The sequence below is a fragment of the Cherax quadricarinatus genome, chromosome 1, assembly GCF_038502225.1.
Source record: "Cherax quadricarinatus isolate ZL_2023a chromosome 1, ASM3850222v1, whole genome shotgun sequence".
In the NCBI taxonomy this organism is placed as follows: domain Eukaryota; kingdom Metazoa; phylum Arthropoda; class Malacostraca; order Decapoda; family Parastacidae; genus Cherax; species Cherax quadricarinatus.
In genome coordinates this window covers 38,736,432-38,754,174 of record NC_091292.1, presented here as the reverse complement: position 1 = coordinate 38,754,174, position 17,743 = coordinate 38,736,432, and the positions used below count along the sequence as shown (strand labels likewise).

The 17,743-nt window shown below is 42.0% G+C and overlaps 1 protein-coding gene across 1 annotated transcript in view; it reads left to right on the top strand.

Annotated features, from left to right (window-relative positions):
* Nucleotides 1-14,686, top strand: part of LOC128685235 (NFX1-type zinc finger-containing protein 1-like) — a 356,060-nt gene extending 341,374 nt beyond the window's left edge. Inside the window, exons 12-13 of the mRNA XM_070080420.1 lie at nt 3,845-4,086; nt 12,642-14,686. Of these exons, the coding sequence (XP_069936521.1) occupies nt 3,845-4,086; nt 12,642-13,459 (1,060 nt within the window). The 3' untranslated portion in view covers nt 13,460-14,686. The remainder of the gene's footprint in view (nt 1-3,844; nt 4,087-12,641) is intronic.
* Nucleotides 14,687-17,743: the final 3,057 nt, after the last annotated feature.

Genomic DNA, 17,743 nt, shown 5'->3' with positions numbered 1-17,743 from the left:
ATGCAATATTGTGAAGACTCAAAGAATGCATAGCATTTCAGGTAAAACGTAGCGTATATTATATTTAAATTTTACATAGTTTTATTTTTTATTTTTGTGGGTCCTAATACATGGTATTAATTGCAACTTAAAAATATATATGGTGGTACCCCGGGTTTCGGCCATAATTCGTTCCAGAAGGCTCTTCGAGTGCCGTTACTGAATGAATTTGTTCCCATAAGGAATAATGTAAATTAGATTAGTCCGTTGCAGACCCCCAAAAATACACTTACAAAAGCACTTACAATAATACACTTCCATAATTGTTCAGGTTGTACAGTGGTAACTTGTACCACTGTACAAGTTACCACTTAATTCAGAAAATAAAAAAAATGTTAGTGTCTAGTTCTACCAGAGTGAGTCGTATTAGTTAATTAAATTACAGTACAAAATGTAATGACATACATACAAGTTCACTGAGAATTATTTCTCCATCCATGGGGATAGGAAGTAAAGACAAAGAAGAAGAACTATGTATGAAAGAAGGGATCACAACATATTTTACTGTATATGGGAGCAGAAAGAAGTTGAAACAAGAAGTACACAGAGGGAATTGGATGACAACAGACAGGTTTCTGAATTTGTTTGATATTGTGTTTTGTTGTCAAGAATCATATTAAGATAAGGCAGTTTCTTACAGTAGCTTTGAAGCAGTTAGCATAGTGAATCTCTGGAATCTTCAGATAGTCTTCCAGATTTTAGGACCATGTATGCACATAGAGTTTTTACTCAGGTTGAGTTGAACACAGGGAGTATCAGAGATTTTTGTGTTTTATATTAAACCTATAGGCTGTGTTGCAGCTATCCAGGAAGAGTTTCAGAAAAGGTTTTTATTGTGTGCATTGTATATAAACTCAGTTGCCACTTTAGTAGGCACACCGGCTCATTAATGCAAATATCTAATCAATTGGTGACATGGCAGCACCTCAGTGCTTAAACACATTTGGACATGGTCAAGAGGTTCAGCTGTTGTTCAGACCAAACATCAGAATGGGAAAGAAATGTGATCTAAGTGGCTTTGACCGTGGAATGATTGTTAGTGCCAGACTGACGCGGTGGTTCAAGTGTCTCAGAAACTGCAGATTTCCTGGGATTTTCATGCACAACAGTCTCTAGAGTTTACAGAGAATGGTGTGAAAAACACTAAACATTCAGTGACAAAAGTGAGAATAAACAGTCAGGAAGGTGACAGTATCTCAAATAACCATGCATTACAACAGTGGTATGCTGAAGAGAATCTCTAAATGCATAGTATGTTGAACCTTCTAGTGGATGGGCTATAGCAGCAGAAGACCAAACTGGATTCCACTCCTGTCAGTTTAAAACAGGAAACTGAGGCTACAGTGGGCACAGTCTGACCAATACCTGACAGTTGAAAATTGGTAAAATCATGGTCCAGTCTGATGAATCATGGTTTCTGTGGTTAGATAAGTGGTTGCTTAATTGAGGTATAGACTAGGGGGATAGAGGCTATGGACTTCATTCAAGAGAAGGATCTAGGGGTAAGCACAGTGCCCAGTATATCACCAGAGGCTCACATTAACTGAATAACCTCTGCAGCCAGTGCTCATGTGGTAAGTCTAAGGAATCTCAAACATCTTTCTTGACCTTTTATATACCACAATAGGTGCAGCTTTGAGTATGCAGCACCAGTATGGAACTCACACCTGACAAAACATATTAAGCATATGGAGACAACACAGAAGCATGCATCAAGGCATGCCCCTGAGTTAAGAGGCATGAGCTACTAGGAGAAGCTAATGGAACTGAATCTTAACATTGGAGGACAGAAGAACTGGGGGACATGATAACTACATACAAAATATTCAGGGAATTATTAAGATAGACAGGGACAGGCTGTTTGAGAGGCAAGAAATGGGAACTTGGGGACACAGCTGGAACTTAAAAGACAGCAGTGAGCCACAGGGTGGTTGGGAAGTATAATGTTCTTGGTGAGGAAGTGGTGAAGGTAGACTCTATACATAGTTTTAAGAGCAGGTATGATAGGGCTCACAAGTCAGTGAGGGAGTGAATTTGAAGGGTGGCAAGTTAAGGGCCAAGAGCTGAAAATCAACCTCTGTAATCATAAGTAGGTTCCAAACTGGTGCTGCGCACTCCAGTATGGGCCTGACGTACACAGTGTATAAAGTCTTGAACAATTCCTTACTGAGGTACCGAAATGCTATTCTCAGGTTTGCCAGGTGCCCATATGCCGCAGCAGTTACCTGGTTAATGTGTGCTTCTGGCAGTGTACAGTAGGGCCCCACTTATATGGCGGGTTAGGTTCCAAGCTGTCGCTGGAAAGCAGACATCGCCGGAAGGCAGAACGTCATTTTTTTTCCATTTATAAATGCATATAAATGTCAGACAACAAGTTTACACTAAATTATATGAAGTTAGTAATAGAATTAGGCATTAAAAACACACAAAGTAAAATACATTCACAGTAAATTCATTACTTATCTTAAAGTGTATTTGTAATCTTAATGTAGGGAGAGAGGTGAGTAGTACTTATTTGTAGGAAGCCAGGTGCAGGTAGCCCAGGTGTAGGTAGCCCTGGCTCCCCGTCTCATACTTAATATACGATATTTAAAACATACACAAATTACTACTACTACTACTACTTATGATGAAATTAAGACACATGTGCGGCGTCTGGGTGCCTTTGTTGTGGACGTTTCGCCATCCAGTGGCTGGCAAAACATGTATGAGGAAGGTAGTGATCAAGCACATGTATGAGGAAGGTAGTGATCAGGTACATGTATGAGGAAGGTAGTGATCAAGTACATGTATGAGGAAGGTAGTGATCAGGTACATGTATGAGGAAGGTAGTGATCAGGTACATGTATGAGGAAGGTAGTGATCAAGTACATGTATGAGGAAGGTAGTGATCAGGTACATGTATGAGGAAGGTAGTGATCAAGTACATGTATGAGGAAGGTAGTGATCAAATACATGTATGAGGAAGGTAGTGATCAAGTACATGTATGAGGAAGGTAGTGATCAAGTACATGTATGAGGAAGGTAGTGATCAAGTACATGTATGAGGAAGGTAGTGATCAAGTACATGTATGAGGAAGGTAGTGATCAAGTACATGTATGAGGAAGGTAGCTGGTCTTAGTTATGATGACCAGCTGCAGGAGCTTTCCGTCATCTGACAGAGGCCTTCCGCTGGCTTACCAGTCCACCCTTTTAAAAATTATGCTTATGATTGTAACCATTTAATCCCTACTGCTGCTTATGTACCTACTTTTATTCAGTTTTAGGTTCATTTTCTTTAGAAAGTTTGTAATGGACTCATTACATTCCTGGTAAAGGTAGTGACTCTGTGCCTGTGGTAGTTTGTAAGGAATGTTCACTTCACAGGATCTTTTACAGTCTCAGATGTTCACATGTTGGAAGTTGTCTAAGCTGCACACTGATAGCCCATTAATGAAATTATATTTTTTTTCTAAGGATGTGGTTTAATTATTTTCTTTACCATTCATTTCAAGGTTGTTTATACATCCTGCTTTTTAAAATTACTGTGATTACTATGATTTAGGAAAAATAGCTTAAAGGTATATTAATGTTTTTAATGCTCTTCAGAACCAGAAGTTACTGTTAGCTAAAATATATAGCAAATATTTAGATAAAACCACTCCACTGCTACACTTAATTTAATATCTTTATTGTGCACCTCTGTAGCAATGCTGTGGGTGGTAGCCAAGTGTTGACAGAGGAATATAATGCATCCAAGAAGTGGAGTGGAAATTACATCTCTAAGATTTAAGAAATTCATTTGATAAAAATACATATTTTCAGGTTTGTGTTGTTGGAAGACTGTGGTCACAGTATTGAGGTGCAGGGCCTGGAGGGCTGGCTCACTCAGGACAACAATGAAATTGGAATGAAGACTTGTCCAAAATGCAGGAAGCCCATGTACAACAATCGTCGCTATCAGGACATAATACTTAAGACTTATGAAACAGTGAAAGCTGTCAAGAACAAATATTATCAATCTCAGTCAAAAATAAAAAGGAAGGATATTGAATTGATCTTGCAAGGTAAGATTTTAAATTGACAGTACTGTACAGTGCCTGCAAAAAATGATCAGATACTGCAAAATAAGTCAAAGAATTTCAACATGTTGTCATTTTCTGTTACACGAGACACCATGGTGAGTGGTGCCGAGGTTGAGCATTCTTCAGGTGGCTCACAAGTTGCTGTAAGAGGCTGCATTTTCATGCATGCTTGACCTCCATTATGACTTTCCCGTTAGATTGCTTGATAGTTTATATTTTGGTTACTAGTTATTGTAGCGGGACCCTGTAAGCTTAGTATGGACAAGATAGCCTGACAAGAGGAGGACATTGGGTCACAGTTGACAATGTTTATTCTATGAGTCTCTCATACTATACATTCAAGAATTAAACAGGTAGAGGTAAAGGTGGAATGATGCAACATTAGGTTACATGAATAATGTGTCATCGGTTCTTTGTTTCACTTCCCTCTTTCTAATATTTTGTATGTAAAATGATGTCAAATGGTAGAATGTCAATGATTTCTGTTATTATTATTATTATTTTTTTTTATTATCACACTGGCCGATTCCCACCAAGGCAGGGTGGCCCGAAAAAGAAAAACTTTCACCATCATTCACTCCATCACTGTCTTGCCAGAAGGGTGCTTTACACTACAGTTTTTAAACTGCAACATTTACACCCCTTCAGAGTGCAGGCACTGTACTTCCCATCTCCAGGACTCGAGTCCGGCCTGCCGGTTTCCCTGAACCCCTTCATAAATGTTACTTTGCTCACACTCCAACAGCACGTCAAGTATTAAAAACCATTTGTCTCCATTCACTCCTATCAAACACGCTCACGCATGCCTGCTGGAAGTCCAAGCCCCTCGCACACAAAACCTCCTTTACCCCCTCCCTCCAACCTTTCCTAGGCCGACCCCTACCCCGCCTTTCTTCCACTACAGACTGATACACTTTTGAAGTCATTCTGTTTCGCTCCATTCTCTCTACATGTCCGAACCACCTCAACAACCCTTCCTCAGCCCTCTGGACAACAGTTTTGGTAATCCTGCACCTCCTCCTAACTTCCAAACTACGAATTCTCTGCATTATATTCACACCACACATTGCCCTCAGACATGACATCTCCACTGCCTCCAGCCTTCTCCTCGCTGCAACATTCATCACCCATGCTTCACACCCATATAAGAGCGTTGGTAAAACTATACTCTCATACATTCCCCTCTTTGCCTCCAAGGACAAAGTTCTTTGTCTCCACAGACTCCTAAGTGCACCACTCACTCTTTTTCCCTCATCAATTCTATGATTCACCTCATCTTTCATAGACCCATCCGCTGACACGTCCACTCCCAAATATCTGAATACGTTCACCTCCTCCATACTCTCTCCCTCCAATCTGATATCCAATCTTTCATCACCTAATCTTCTTGTTATCCTCATAACCTTACTCTTTCCTGTATTCACTTTAAATTTTCTTCTTTTGCATACCCTACCAAATTCATCCACCAACCTCTGCAACTTCTCTTCAGAATCTCCCAAGAGCACAGTGTCATCAGCAAAGAGCAACTGTGACAACTCCCACTTTATGTGTGATTCTTTATCTTTTAACTCCACGCCTCTTGCCAAGACCCTCGCATTCACTTCTCTTACAACCCCATCTATAAATATATTAAACAACCATGGTGACATCACACATCCTTGTCTAAGGCCTACTTTTACTGGGAAATAATTTCCCTCTTTCCTACATACTCTAACTTGAGCCTCACTATCCTCGTAAAAACTCTTCACTGCTTTCAGTAACCTACCTCCTGATTTCTGTTGCATTGATAATTTCTTTTGCAGTCACTTACTGTATGAGTTTTTTTAAATCCTCTTCATAGTATCACAACATTGCTCTAGAAATAAGAAAACATGACTGATAAATTTTTGTAAATTGCTAAGGACTCTTCTTCATCGTCATGAGGGAAAAAACAGGTCAGATTTAAAAAAAACTTTCATCTTGCCACCTGAGACCTAAAGCTTTGGGGACATTATGTTCTGTTCGATTGTGCGCAAGGTAAAATTTATGAAGGGATTCAGAGAAACCTGTCAGCCAGACTTGAGTCCTGGAGGTGGGGGGTACAGTGCCTGCACCCTGAAGAAGGTGTGAGAATGTTTGCAGTCTGGAGAGACATCCAAACTGCAGTATCAGCACGCCTCCAGCTAGACAATGATAGAGTGAATGATGAAAGTTTTTCTTCTTTTTCAGGTCACCCTACTTTGGTGGGAGATGGCTCATGTGTTAAAAAATAATAATATTTACTTTTAGAGTAGCTTTTTTCATGTCTAGTTATAGTCAGGTGAAGCAAGAGTTGTCTGAGCAATTCTTATAGTGAATCATAGAACAGGTGAGGAGAAAAGTATGTGTAGTATTGAAGTAATGGAAAGAAGAGGTTTATCTATGATGGAGTCATAGAGGGTATGTACCAGAGTATAGTGATACTAACACTTGTATATGGACCAGCAATACTGGAGATATCTTTGAAACCAATTTCTTGTTTGAATATTATGTATAGAATATTATATATATAATCTATATTATGTATAGAATATTATATCTAGAATATTATATATAGAAGGTGTGGAGAGGGTAGAGGACGGGTTCTTAAGGAGGTTTGATCATTTAGAAATGATGAAATATCGCATAACCAAAAGGATACAATGGAACCTTGGCTTACAAGTTTAATTCATTCCATGACCTTGCTCACATCCTGATTTGCTTGTCTGTTGAGTCAATTTTCCTCATTTAAATTAATTGAAATGGCAATAATCTGTTCCAGCGGAATTCCAGGCATGGCAAAATACTTCAGTATTTCACTAATATCAACTCTATGGCTTATTTATCTCTCAAAATTCGTCTAATATGACATAATAAACAATATTAATAACATAGAAACATGATATATACACAAGAATGAATGAAATGTATCATTATGTATGTGGCTGGTGGTAGTGGGGATGGTGGCCATTGTTGTTGTTGGGGTGTATAAGGCCACCACAGCGGCCATTTCTGCTCCTGACTGTGAGATATGAGGTAGCTGACCAGAGCTTTGGTAAGATGGGGAAGGAAGAAGGATGGGAAAGGATGGAAATATCGGAAAGGGTTGGGATGGTTGAGGAGGAGGGAAGATAAAGGTAAGTGCCCTGTCCACCTTGGTCAATTTGTGCAGGTGTACTGCAGGCGTTGCTGTCAACATGTGAGGATTGTTGGAATCAGCGGTGGGCAGCTGACAATGTGCGTGAGGTTGTACGGCAGGAGGCAGGCAGGAGGCGGCAGAAAGGGCCGAGAAGACAGCTATATTAGGGTCAATTGGAGTCACACCCCAGCTTTAGCCAATAGCAAAGTGCTGGGGAACTCAGCTTCACAATGATTGGTTGGTTGGAAGTTTGTTATATGGGTGGAGGTGAGCCATTCAGTAGAGATTTGAACTTCTTTCTTGAGAGGTATTCTACTTCATATGGGTTTATGGTGCTTGTTTGAGGAGTGTTGATGTTTTGGAGTATTGCTTCGATGGTGGTGGTGAACCCAGGAATGAGGGTGAACTTGACAGTTACGTCCTTGAGTCTCTGGGAGAGTTCATGGCCAAGCATTGCGTCTTTGTATTGGTCAGTGGTGAAGAACCAGGTATAAGGTGTATCAATGTATAACAGTTCCTCCTCAGGGGCTGGAGTAGCCACAGGAGGGCTGGCAGTAGTAGTAGTGGGTAGGGTGTTTGCTTGGGCCAAAGCAGTGTAAGTTATAGCACCGGGTTGTGGTGGAGTAAGTTTCTTGGTTGGCGGTGGCTGTGTTGTGACGGGCGAGGTCGCTGATTGGTCGGTTGCGAGGGTGGGATATGGTGGCACTCTCTCATTGGTGGGAATAGGCGGTGCCATGGTAAGTGGTAGTGGTGGTGGAGGTGTGGAAATATTGACAATACTGGTAGTGGATTGAATGATGTCTGATGAAGATGGAGATTCAAGGAATGTAAAGCTGGGCATATTGTTGGGCTTGAAGAGTTCATTGATGGTGGTGTTGAATGATCCAGGTGCGGCTACATTATGTACATGGGCATACATGATGCAGTATAGAATTTTGGTGGAATTGCCAGCAGGAATCATTGGTGATGTAGTACTAGTGGAAGATGCAGTTTGAGTGACTTTGAGAATCTTGGTGGTATCTGCTTGGAGCTTGGTCATAGCATATGTTGTAGACTGAGTAGTGGTTTTCTTCTGGTGTTCAAGTTGTTTCTTGAGTACTTCTCGCCTGGTAGGGCATTTGGCAGCAAAGGTATGCAGGTCAGGCATTTAGGTGGAGTGGTGATGGTGCAAGTCTTGAAATTGTGTCCTTCGTTGCCGCATACTTTAATATGGGCCTGACGTACGCACTGTAAAGAGTCTTCAACAATTTCTTACTAAAGTATCAGAATGTGATTCTCAGGTTTGCCAGGTGCCCATATGCTGCAGTAGTTATCTGGTTGATGTGTGCCTCGAGATGTGCTCTGTATTATACTCAGCCCAAGATCATCATCCTTGAGTGAGGTTTGCAATCTTTGGACACCTAGCATATACTCTGTCTGCAGTCTTCTTTGGTCTTCCCTGATCTTCATGACTTTGCATTAGGCGGGGTTAAATTCAAGGAGCCAGTTGCTGCAACAGGCTTCCAGTTCATCCAGGTGTCTTTGTAGCCCTACATGATCCTCATCCAATTTATTTCCCCTCATTATCTTCACATTATATGCAAACAGGGACACTTCTGAGTCTATCCCTTCTGTTATGTCATTCACATATGCTAAAAGTAGCACTGATCCTAGGACTGACCCCTGTGGAACCCCACTTGTCACAGGTGCTCACTCTTGACACCTTATCACATACCATGACTTGTTGCCTCCCTGTCAGGTATTCTCTGATCCGTTGCAGTGCCCTTTCTGATATGCGTGCCTGATCCTCTAGCTTTTGCGCTAATCTCTTGTGAGGAACTGTGTCGAAGGCCTTGTTGTAGTCCAAGAAAATGCAGTCTTCCCACCCTTTTCTCTCGTGTCTTACTTCCATTACCTTGTCATAAAACTCTAGGAGGTTTGTGACGCAGAATTTTCCTTCCCTGAATCTGTGCTGGTTGTCATTTATAAGCTTGTTTCATTCTAGGTGCTCCATCACTCTCCTCCTGATAATCTTCTCCATGACTTTGCATACTGTACATGTCAGTGATACTGGTCTGTAGTTTAGTGCCTCGTGTCTGTCTCCTTTCTTAAAAATAGGGTCTACATTTGCTGTCTTCCATACCTTAGGTAGTTGCCTAGTTTCAGTGGATGTGTTGAAAATTTTTAGTGGCACACAGTGTCTTTGCTCCGTCTCTAAGGACCCATGGAGAGATGTCCTTTGAGGTATAGGGTCACTTAGCAGCCTGTTCACCTTCTCCTTCTCCTTGGTTGTATGTATTTCATCCAGCACTTCTTGGTATATTCCTTGTTGATGTACCCCCCCCCCCCTGTATTCTGACTTCCCTGAGTCCTTTCTGTCTCCGCTGTAAATACTTCCTTAAATCTCATTTTGAGCTCCTCATATACTTCTTGGTCATTTCTTGTGAGCTCCCCACCTATCTTCAGTCTGATTACCTGATCCTTGACTGTTGTTTTCCTCCTGATGTGGCTATACGACAGCTTTGGGTCAGACTTGACTTTTGATGCTATGTCATGTTTTGTATTGTCGCTGGGCCCCCCTCCTTATCTGTGCATACTCGTTTCAGGCTCTTCGACAGATCTCTTTTATTTTCCTGGGTCTTTTGCCTTCTGTACTTTTTCCATTCTTCAGCGCACTTAGTTTTTGCCTTCCTACACCTTTGGATAAACCAAGAGCTCATTCTGGTCTTCCCATTACGTATTTCTGTTGCCCTTGGGAACAAACCTTTTCTGTGCCTCCTTGCATTTCGTTGTCACGTCCATCATTTTGTTTACTGATTTTCCTACCAATTCTCTTTCCCATTGAACCTCCTCCAGGAAGTTCCTCATGCCTGTGTAGTCCCCTCTTTTGTAATTTGGATTTTCCCGTCCTACTCCTGTTATCCTCTCCACTTGTAACTACTATGTATTTGAAGCTCAGAACCACGTGATCACTAGCATCGAGGGGCCTTTCATATGTGATGTCCTCAATGTCCGAGCCACTCAGGGTGAAGACGAGGTCCAGTCTTGCTTGTTCATCCTCTCTTTTCTCTCTCTCTATCTCTGGTAGTGTCCCTAACATGTTGATGCATGAGATTTTTCAGTACCACATCCATCATCTTGGCTCTCCATGTGTGTACTCACCTATTTATGGTTGCAGGGGTCAAGACATAGCTCCTGGCCCTGCCTCTTCACTGATCACTACTAGGTCTCTCCTTGCTCCTTGAGCTTTATCATACCTTGTCTTAAAACTATGTATGGTTCCTTCCTCCACAACATCACTTGGCAGACTGTTCCACTTCCTGACAACTCTATGACTAAAGAAATACTTCCTAACATCTTTGGCTCATCTGAGTCTTTGCCTTTCAATTGTGACCCCTTGTTTCTGTGTCCCATCTCTGGAACATCCTGTCTCTGTCCACCTTGTACTCACCTATTTGTGGTTGCAGGGGTCGAGTCATAGCTCCTGGCCCTGCCTCTTCACTGATGGCTACTGGGTCCTCTCTCTCCCTGCTCCATGAGTTTTATCAAACCTCGTCTTAAAACTATGTATGGTTCCCGCCTCCACTACGTCACTTTCTAGGCTGTTCCACTGCCTGACAACTCTAAGACTGAAGAAATACTTCCTAACATCCCTTTGACTCATCTGAGTCTTCAGCTTCCAATTGTGACCCCTTGTTTCTGTGTCCCATCTCTGGAACATCCTGTCTTTATCCACCTTGTCTATTCTGCGCAGTATTTTATATGTCGTTATCATGTCTCCCCGACCCTCCTGTCCTCCATTGTTGTCAGGCCAATTTCCCTTAACCTTTCTTCGTAGGACAATCCCCTTAGCTCTGGGACTAGTCTTGTTGCAAACTTTTGCACTTTCTCTAATTTCTTGACATGCTTGACCAGGTGTGGATTCCAAACTGGTGCTGCATACTCCAGTATGGGCCTGATGTAAATGGTGTACAGAGAATTGAGCGATTCCTTACTGAGGTATCGGAACACTATCCTTAGGTTTGCCAGACACCCATACGCTGCAGCAGTTATCTGATTGATGTGCGCCTCAGGAGATGTGCTTGGTGTTATACTCACCCCAAGGTCTTTTTCCTTGAGTGAGGTTTGCAGTCTTTGGTCACCTATACTATACTGTGTCTGCGGTCTTCTTTGCCCTTCCCTGATCTTCATGACTTTGCATTTGGCAGGGTTAAATTCAAGGAACCAGTCACTGGACCAGGCTTGTAGCCTGTCCAGGTCACTTTGTAGTCCTGCCTGATCTCCAACCGATTTAATTCTCATTAACTTCACATCATCTGCAAACAAGGACACTTCTGAGTCTATCCCTTCCATTATGTCATTCACATATACCAAAAACAGCACAGGTCCTAGGACTGACCCCTGTGGAACCCCGCTTGTCACAGGCGCCCACTTTGACACCTTGTCACGTACCATGACTCATTGTTGCATCCCTGTCAGGTATTCTCTGATCCATTGTAGTGCCTTTCCTGTTATGTGTTCCTGATCCTCTAACTTTTGCAGTAACCTCTTGTGAGGAATTGTGTCGAAGGCCTTCTTGCAGTTCAAGAAAATGCAGTATATCCACCCCTCTCTCTCTTGTCTTACTTCTGTCACCTTGTCATAAAACTCCAATAGGTCTGTGACACAGGATTTTCCTTCCCTGATACCGTGCTGGTTGTCGATTATACACTTGTTTCTTTCCAAGTGCTCCACCACTCTCCTTCTGATGGACTTTGCATACTATACATGTTAGTGACACAGGTCTGTAGTTTAATGCCTTGTGTCTGTCTCCTTTTTTAAAAATTGGGACTACGTTTGCCATCTTCCATACCTCAAGGAGTTGCCCAGTTTCATTGGATGTGTTGAAGATCTTTGTTAGTGGCACACACAGCATCTCTGCTCCCTCTCTAAGGACCCACGGAGAGATGTTGTCTGGTCCCACGACCTTGAGGTATCAAGTTCACATAACAGCTTCTTCACCTCCTCCTCGGTTATGTGTACCTCATACAGCACTTGTTGGTGTACCTCCCTGTTCTGATTTCCACCAGTTTCCACTGCAAATACTTCTTTAAATCACGTGTTGAGCTCCTCGCATACCTCTTGGTTGTGTGTGTGTGTGTGTGTGTGTGTGTGTGTGTGTGTGTGTGTGTGTGTGTGTGTGTGTGTGTGTGTGTGTGTGTGTGTGTGTGTGTTTGTGTGTGGCGGGGGAGGGAGGTATATTTGCTTCATCACAGTGAGTGCAGACAAGTGGTTTTTATGAGTTGATGTTATGTTTTTTTTTGTGAGTCATTCTACACTGGTGGTAGATGGCCAGTGTTTTTAAAAAAAATTATATAAATGGAGATGTTACGCAGTACATTTGGTTGTGGTAAATACTATATATCATGTATCGCATCCACAGATCCTGAAATTGCTGTGCACTTCATGTCTCGGGTGAAGCAGCTACAACAGAAGCTTGGTATTGGTCGAGTAATGAAGCGTCACAAGCAAGTCTTTGTCAGTGAAGGAGAGCTGAGACTTATCCAGTTTCAAGCCCAAGTCCTTAAAAAGGCAACCAGCATTCTGATGTCTTTGGCTGAAAAAACAAATACATCTTCAGGAGTAGACTATTTTCTTGGTAGAATTCATGGAGTGTGTAAGTTGTCTAAGAATGAAACTCGTTTACGACCCAGAGTGGAAGCTATTGTTGAACTTGTTATGCAAAAAAATACCATCATTGCCCCTCAAATGGTTGAAGAAGTGAGCTGTGAACTGCAGCGTCTAATGATTCTTCCTGCTTACTGGAATTTTCAAGAAAAATTTCTGACCAGCAGCAATGAAAGTGTCAGAGTAATCAAGGCACAGTTGGATAAATTAATGGATCCTGCAGTAAAATTTGATTCAATACTGGACACAAAAGTTTGTGCTCTTCTTAAAGAAAGTGAGAAGCACTATGGTGGCTTAGGAATCAGTCAAAGTGAGAAGATTATGATTTTGACAACTATGGGACTGAGACAAGGACACTGGTACAAGTGTCCTCAAGGACATATATATTGCATCACTGAGTGTGGAGGAGCCATGGAGGAAGGCACATGTCCTGACTGTGGTTCAAAGATTGGAGGTTCATCCCACCGGTTAAGGAGTGATAACACTGTGGCGGGAGAGATGGATGGTGCTAGACATGCAGCCTGGTCTGAGGCTAACAACATGGCTAACTTCAACCTCCTTGATGAAATTTGATTATGTTACATTGGTACAATGTTAATGTGTGTTGACATGTATGGACCAGGAAAGTTATAATTGAAACTTATTTTTGGTCAAAGAGCTAAAGCACATAGAGTATAGGTGTCTTAAATAATTAAAACAAGTGTGCTTACCAATCTGCCAAATGGTGATTAACTACAGCATAAACTATATTAATAACTTCTGATGAGAACAGTGAGTGACAGAAGCACTGCCAGTCTACACTGCTGTAGACACCACTTTCATTTGATTAAAAATTCTATTTTTCCTTTTCCAGTGGTTTGATAGAGATGTTGTAGATTATTTGAATGTAATCTGTGGCAGAGAAGATAATTTGAATTATATATTCAATATAAAATTTGTCATTAAAGTAAGTAATATTGTTCTTTCAGTAATTACATAACGTTATGGCATCAGTCATGCTGTCTTACCTACAGTGTTCAATTTGTAATTTCCTTCCCAAACTTTTTTTTTTTTTTCACTGGATGCAGTAAAAATTTTTTTTTTTTTTACAATTTGTATCATCAGCATTTTATGATGAGTTGTAGCTCCACATAAATTTTGGATAAAATAATCCTGTATTTACTATCAACTATTGTCTATTTCTGTTAATCACTCTCACACACTCACACACTATCTCTTTTTCTTTCTTTCTTTTGCATTTTATCCTGCTCCTTGTCAGTACCCTGCAGCAGGAACAAGTTGAGAATTTTGACTGATTTGGCGAATTGCCATTATATGTTGGAATTTAGTGTAAATATGTGTTTGGTTTGTTTTTGAGACAATAGGTAGTCATTGCCTGGGTGTTGATATAATAGTTGGCTTCCTTAACACTAGGTCTACTAGCAAACTATTGTAGCCCACTTCCATGGTGCATAAATAACTCAGTACCATTGTGACTAGATATAAAATGTAAATAGGTCATTACCACTGTAACTTGTTTAACTGTCAAAACTTTGTGGCCCAGTCCCTGGACCCATTATGTACCTCTATAATCTTTTGCTCACAGGAGAGGTATGGGCTACATAATGAAGTTATTAAACTAACTTCCATGGGGGCAGGGGAACCCCTGGTATTAATGTTGGAATCAATAATGTGACCAATATGGAAGTTGTATACTGATCTACCGGCTATGACTTTTTTCTTTTTTTTTTCATTTTGTTTTCCATGTTTAAAACTTTACTGTTATCAGAAAGATATGAAATTTATAAATTTATAAGCTAAGATCATAGATTCATTTGCATCAAGGAAGGTTTCTTGAAACCAGTGAAAGTCAGGTACAAAGAATTAGACCTATGTTGTATTGGTTGCGATTACCTGCCATTGTCCAGGCTCTGTATGATGACATTTTGGATACCTGCCATTGTCCAGGCTCTGTATGATGACATTTTGGATACCTGCCATTGTCCAGGCTCTGTATGATGACATTTTGTATACTTGCCATTGTCCAGGCTCTGTATGATGACATTTTGGATACTTGCCATTGTCCAGGCTCTGTATGATGACTGTGGATACCTGCCATTGTCTAGGCTCTGTATGATGACTGGATACCTGCCATTGTCTAGGCTCTGTATGATGACTGTGGATACCTGCCATTGTTCACCTCTGTATGATGACTGTGGATACCTGCCATTGTCCAGCTCTATATGATGACTGTGTGGATACCTGTCATTGCCCAGGCTCTGTATGATGACTGTGGATACCTGTCATTGCCCAGGCTCTGTATGATGACTGGATACCTGTCATTGCCCAGGCTCTATATGATGACTGTGGATACCTGCCATTATCCAGCTCTGTATGATGACTGTGTGGATACCTTTCATTTTCCAGGCTCTGTATGATGATTCTGCATACCTGCCATTGTCCAGGCTCTGTATGATGACTCTGGATACCTGTCATTGCCCAGGCTCTGTATGATGACTCTGGATACCTGTCTTTGCCCAGGCTCTGTATGATGACTGGATACCTGCTATTGTGCAGCTCTGTATGATGGCTGTAGATACCTGTCATTGACCAGGCTCTGTATGATGATTCTGGATACCTGCCATTGTCCAGCTCTGTATGATGACTATGGATACCTGTCATTGTCCAGGCTCTGTATAATGACTATTCCTGCCATTGCCCAGCTCTGTATGATGATTGTGGATACCTGCCATTGCCCAGCTCTGTATGATGTCTGTGGATACCTGCCATTGTTCAGTTCTGTATGATGACTGTGGATACCTGCCATTGTCCACCTCTGTATGATGACTGTGGATACCGGCCATTATTCACCTCTGTATAATGACTGTGGATACCTGCCATTGTCCAGCTCTGTATGATGACTGTGGATACCTGCCATTATTCACCTCTGTATAATGACTGTGGATACCTGCCATTGTCCAGCTCTGTATGATGACTGTGGATACCTGCCATTATTCACCTCTGTATAATGACTGTGGATACCTGCCATTGTCCACCTCTGTATGATGACTGTGGATACCTGCCATTATTCACCTCTGTATAATGACTGTGGATACCTGCCATTGTCCAGCTCTGTATGATGACTGTGGATACCTGCCATTGTTCAGTTCTGTATGATTGTGGATACCTGGCATTGTCCAGCTCTGTATGATGACTGTGAATACCTACCATTGTCCAGGATTTTGTATGATGACTGTGGATTCCTGTCATTGCTCAGCTCTGTATGATGTCTGTGGATACCTGCCATTGCCCAGCTCTGTATGATGACTGTGGATACCTGCATTGCCCAGCTCTGTATGATGACTGTGGATACCTGCCATTGTTCACCTCTGTATGATGACTGTGGATACCTGCCATTGTCCAGGTTCTGTATGATGACTGTGGATACCTGTCATTGTCCAAGCTCTGTATGATGACTGTGGATACCTGTCATTGTCCAAGCACTGCATGATGACTGTGGATACCTGTCTTTGTCCAAGCTCTGCATGATGACTGTGAATACCTGTCATTGTCCAAGCTCTGTATGATGACTGTGGATACCTGTCAATGTCCAAGCTCTGTATGATGACTGTGGATACCTGTCATTGTCCAAGCTCTGTATGATGACTGGATACCTGCCATTGTCCAAGCTCTGTATGATGACTGTGGATACCTGCCATTGCCCAGGCTCTATATGATGACTGTGGATACCTGTCTTTGTCCAGCAATGTATGATGAGTGTCTATACCTGTCATTGCCCAGGCTTTGTATGATTACTCTGTGGATACCTGTATTTGCCCAGGCTCTGTATGATGGCTCTGTGGATACCTGTCTTTGCCCAGGCTCTGTATGATGACTGGATACATGCCATTGTCCAGCTCTGTATGATGGCTGTGGATACCTGCCATTGTCCAGCTCTGTATGATGTCTGTGGATACCTGCCGTTGCCCAGCTCTGTATGATGTATGTGGATACCTGCCATTGTTCAGCTCTGTATGATGACTGTGAATACCTGCCATTGTTCAGCTCTGTATGATGACTGTGGATACCTGGCATTGTCAAGCTCTGTATGATGACTCTGTGGATACCTGCCATTGTTCAGCTCCATGATGACTGTGAATACCTGCCATTGTTCAGCTCTGTATGATGACTGTGAATACCTGCCATTGTTCAGCTCTGTATGATGACTGTGGATACCTGCCATTGTCCAGCTCTGTATGATGACTGTGGATACCTGTCATTGTCCAGGCTCTGTATGATGACTGTGGATACCTGTCATTGTCCAAGCTCTGCATGATGACTGTGGATACCTGTCATTGTCCAAGCTCTGTATGATGACTGTGAATACCTGTCATTGTCCAAGCTCTGTATGATGGTTGTGGATACCTGTCATTGTCCAAGCTCTGTATGATGACTGGATACCTGCCATTGTCCAAGCTCTGTATGATAACTGTGGATACCTGACATTGTCCAGCTCTGTATGATGACTGTGGATACCTGGCATTGTCCAGCTCTGTATGATGACTCTGTGGATACCTGCCATTGTTCACATCTGTATGATGACTGTGGATACCTGTCATTGTCCAGGCTCTGTATGATGACTGTGGATACCTGTCATTGTCCAGGCTCTGTATGATGACTGTGGATACCTGCCATTGTCCAGCTCTGTATGATGACTGTGGATACCTGCCATTATTCACCTCTGTATAATGACTGTGGATACCTGCCATTGTCCAGCTCTGTATGATGACTGTGGATACCTGCCATTATTCACCTCTGTATAATGACTGTGGATACCTGCCATTGTCCACCTCTGTATGATGACTGTGGATACCTGCC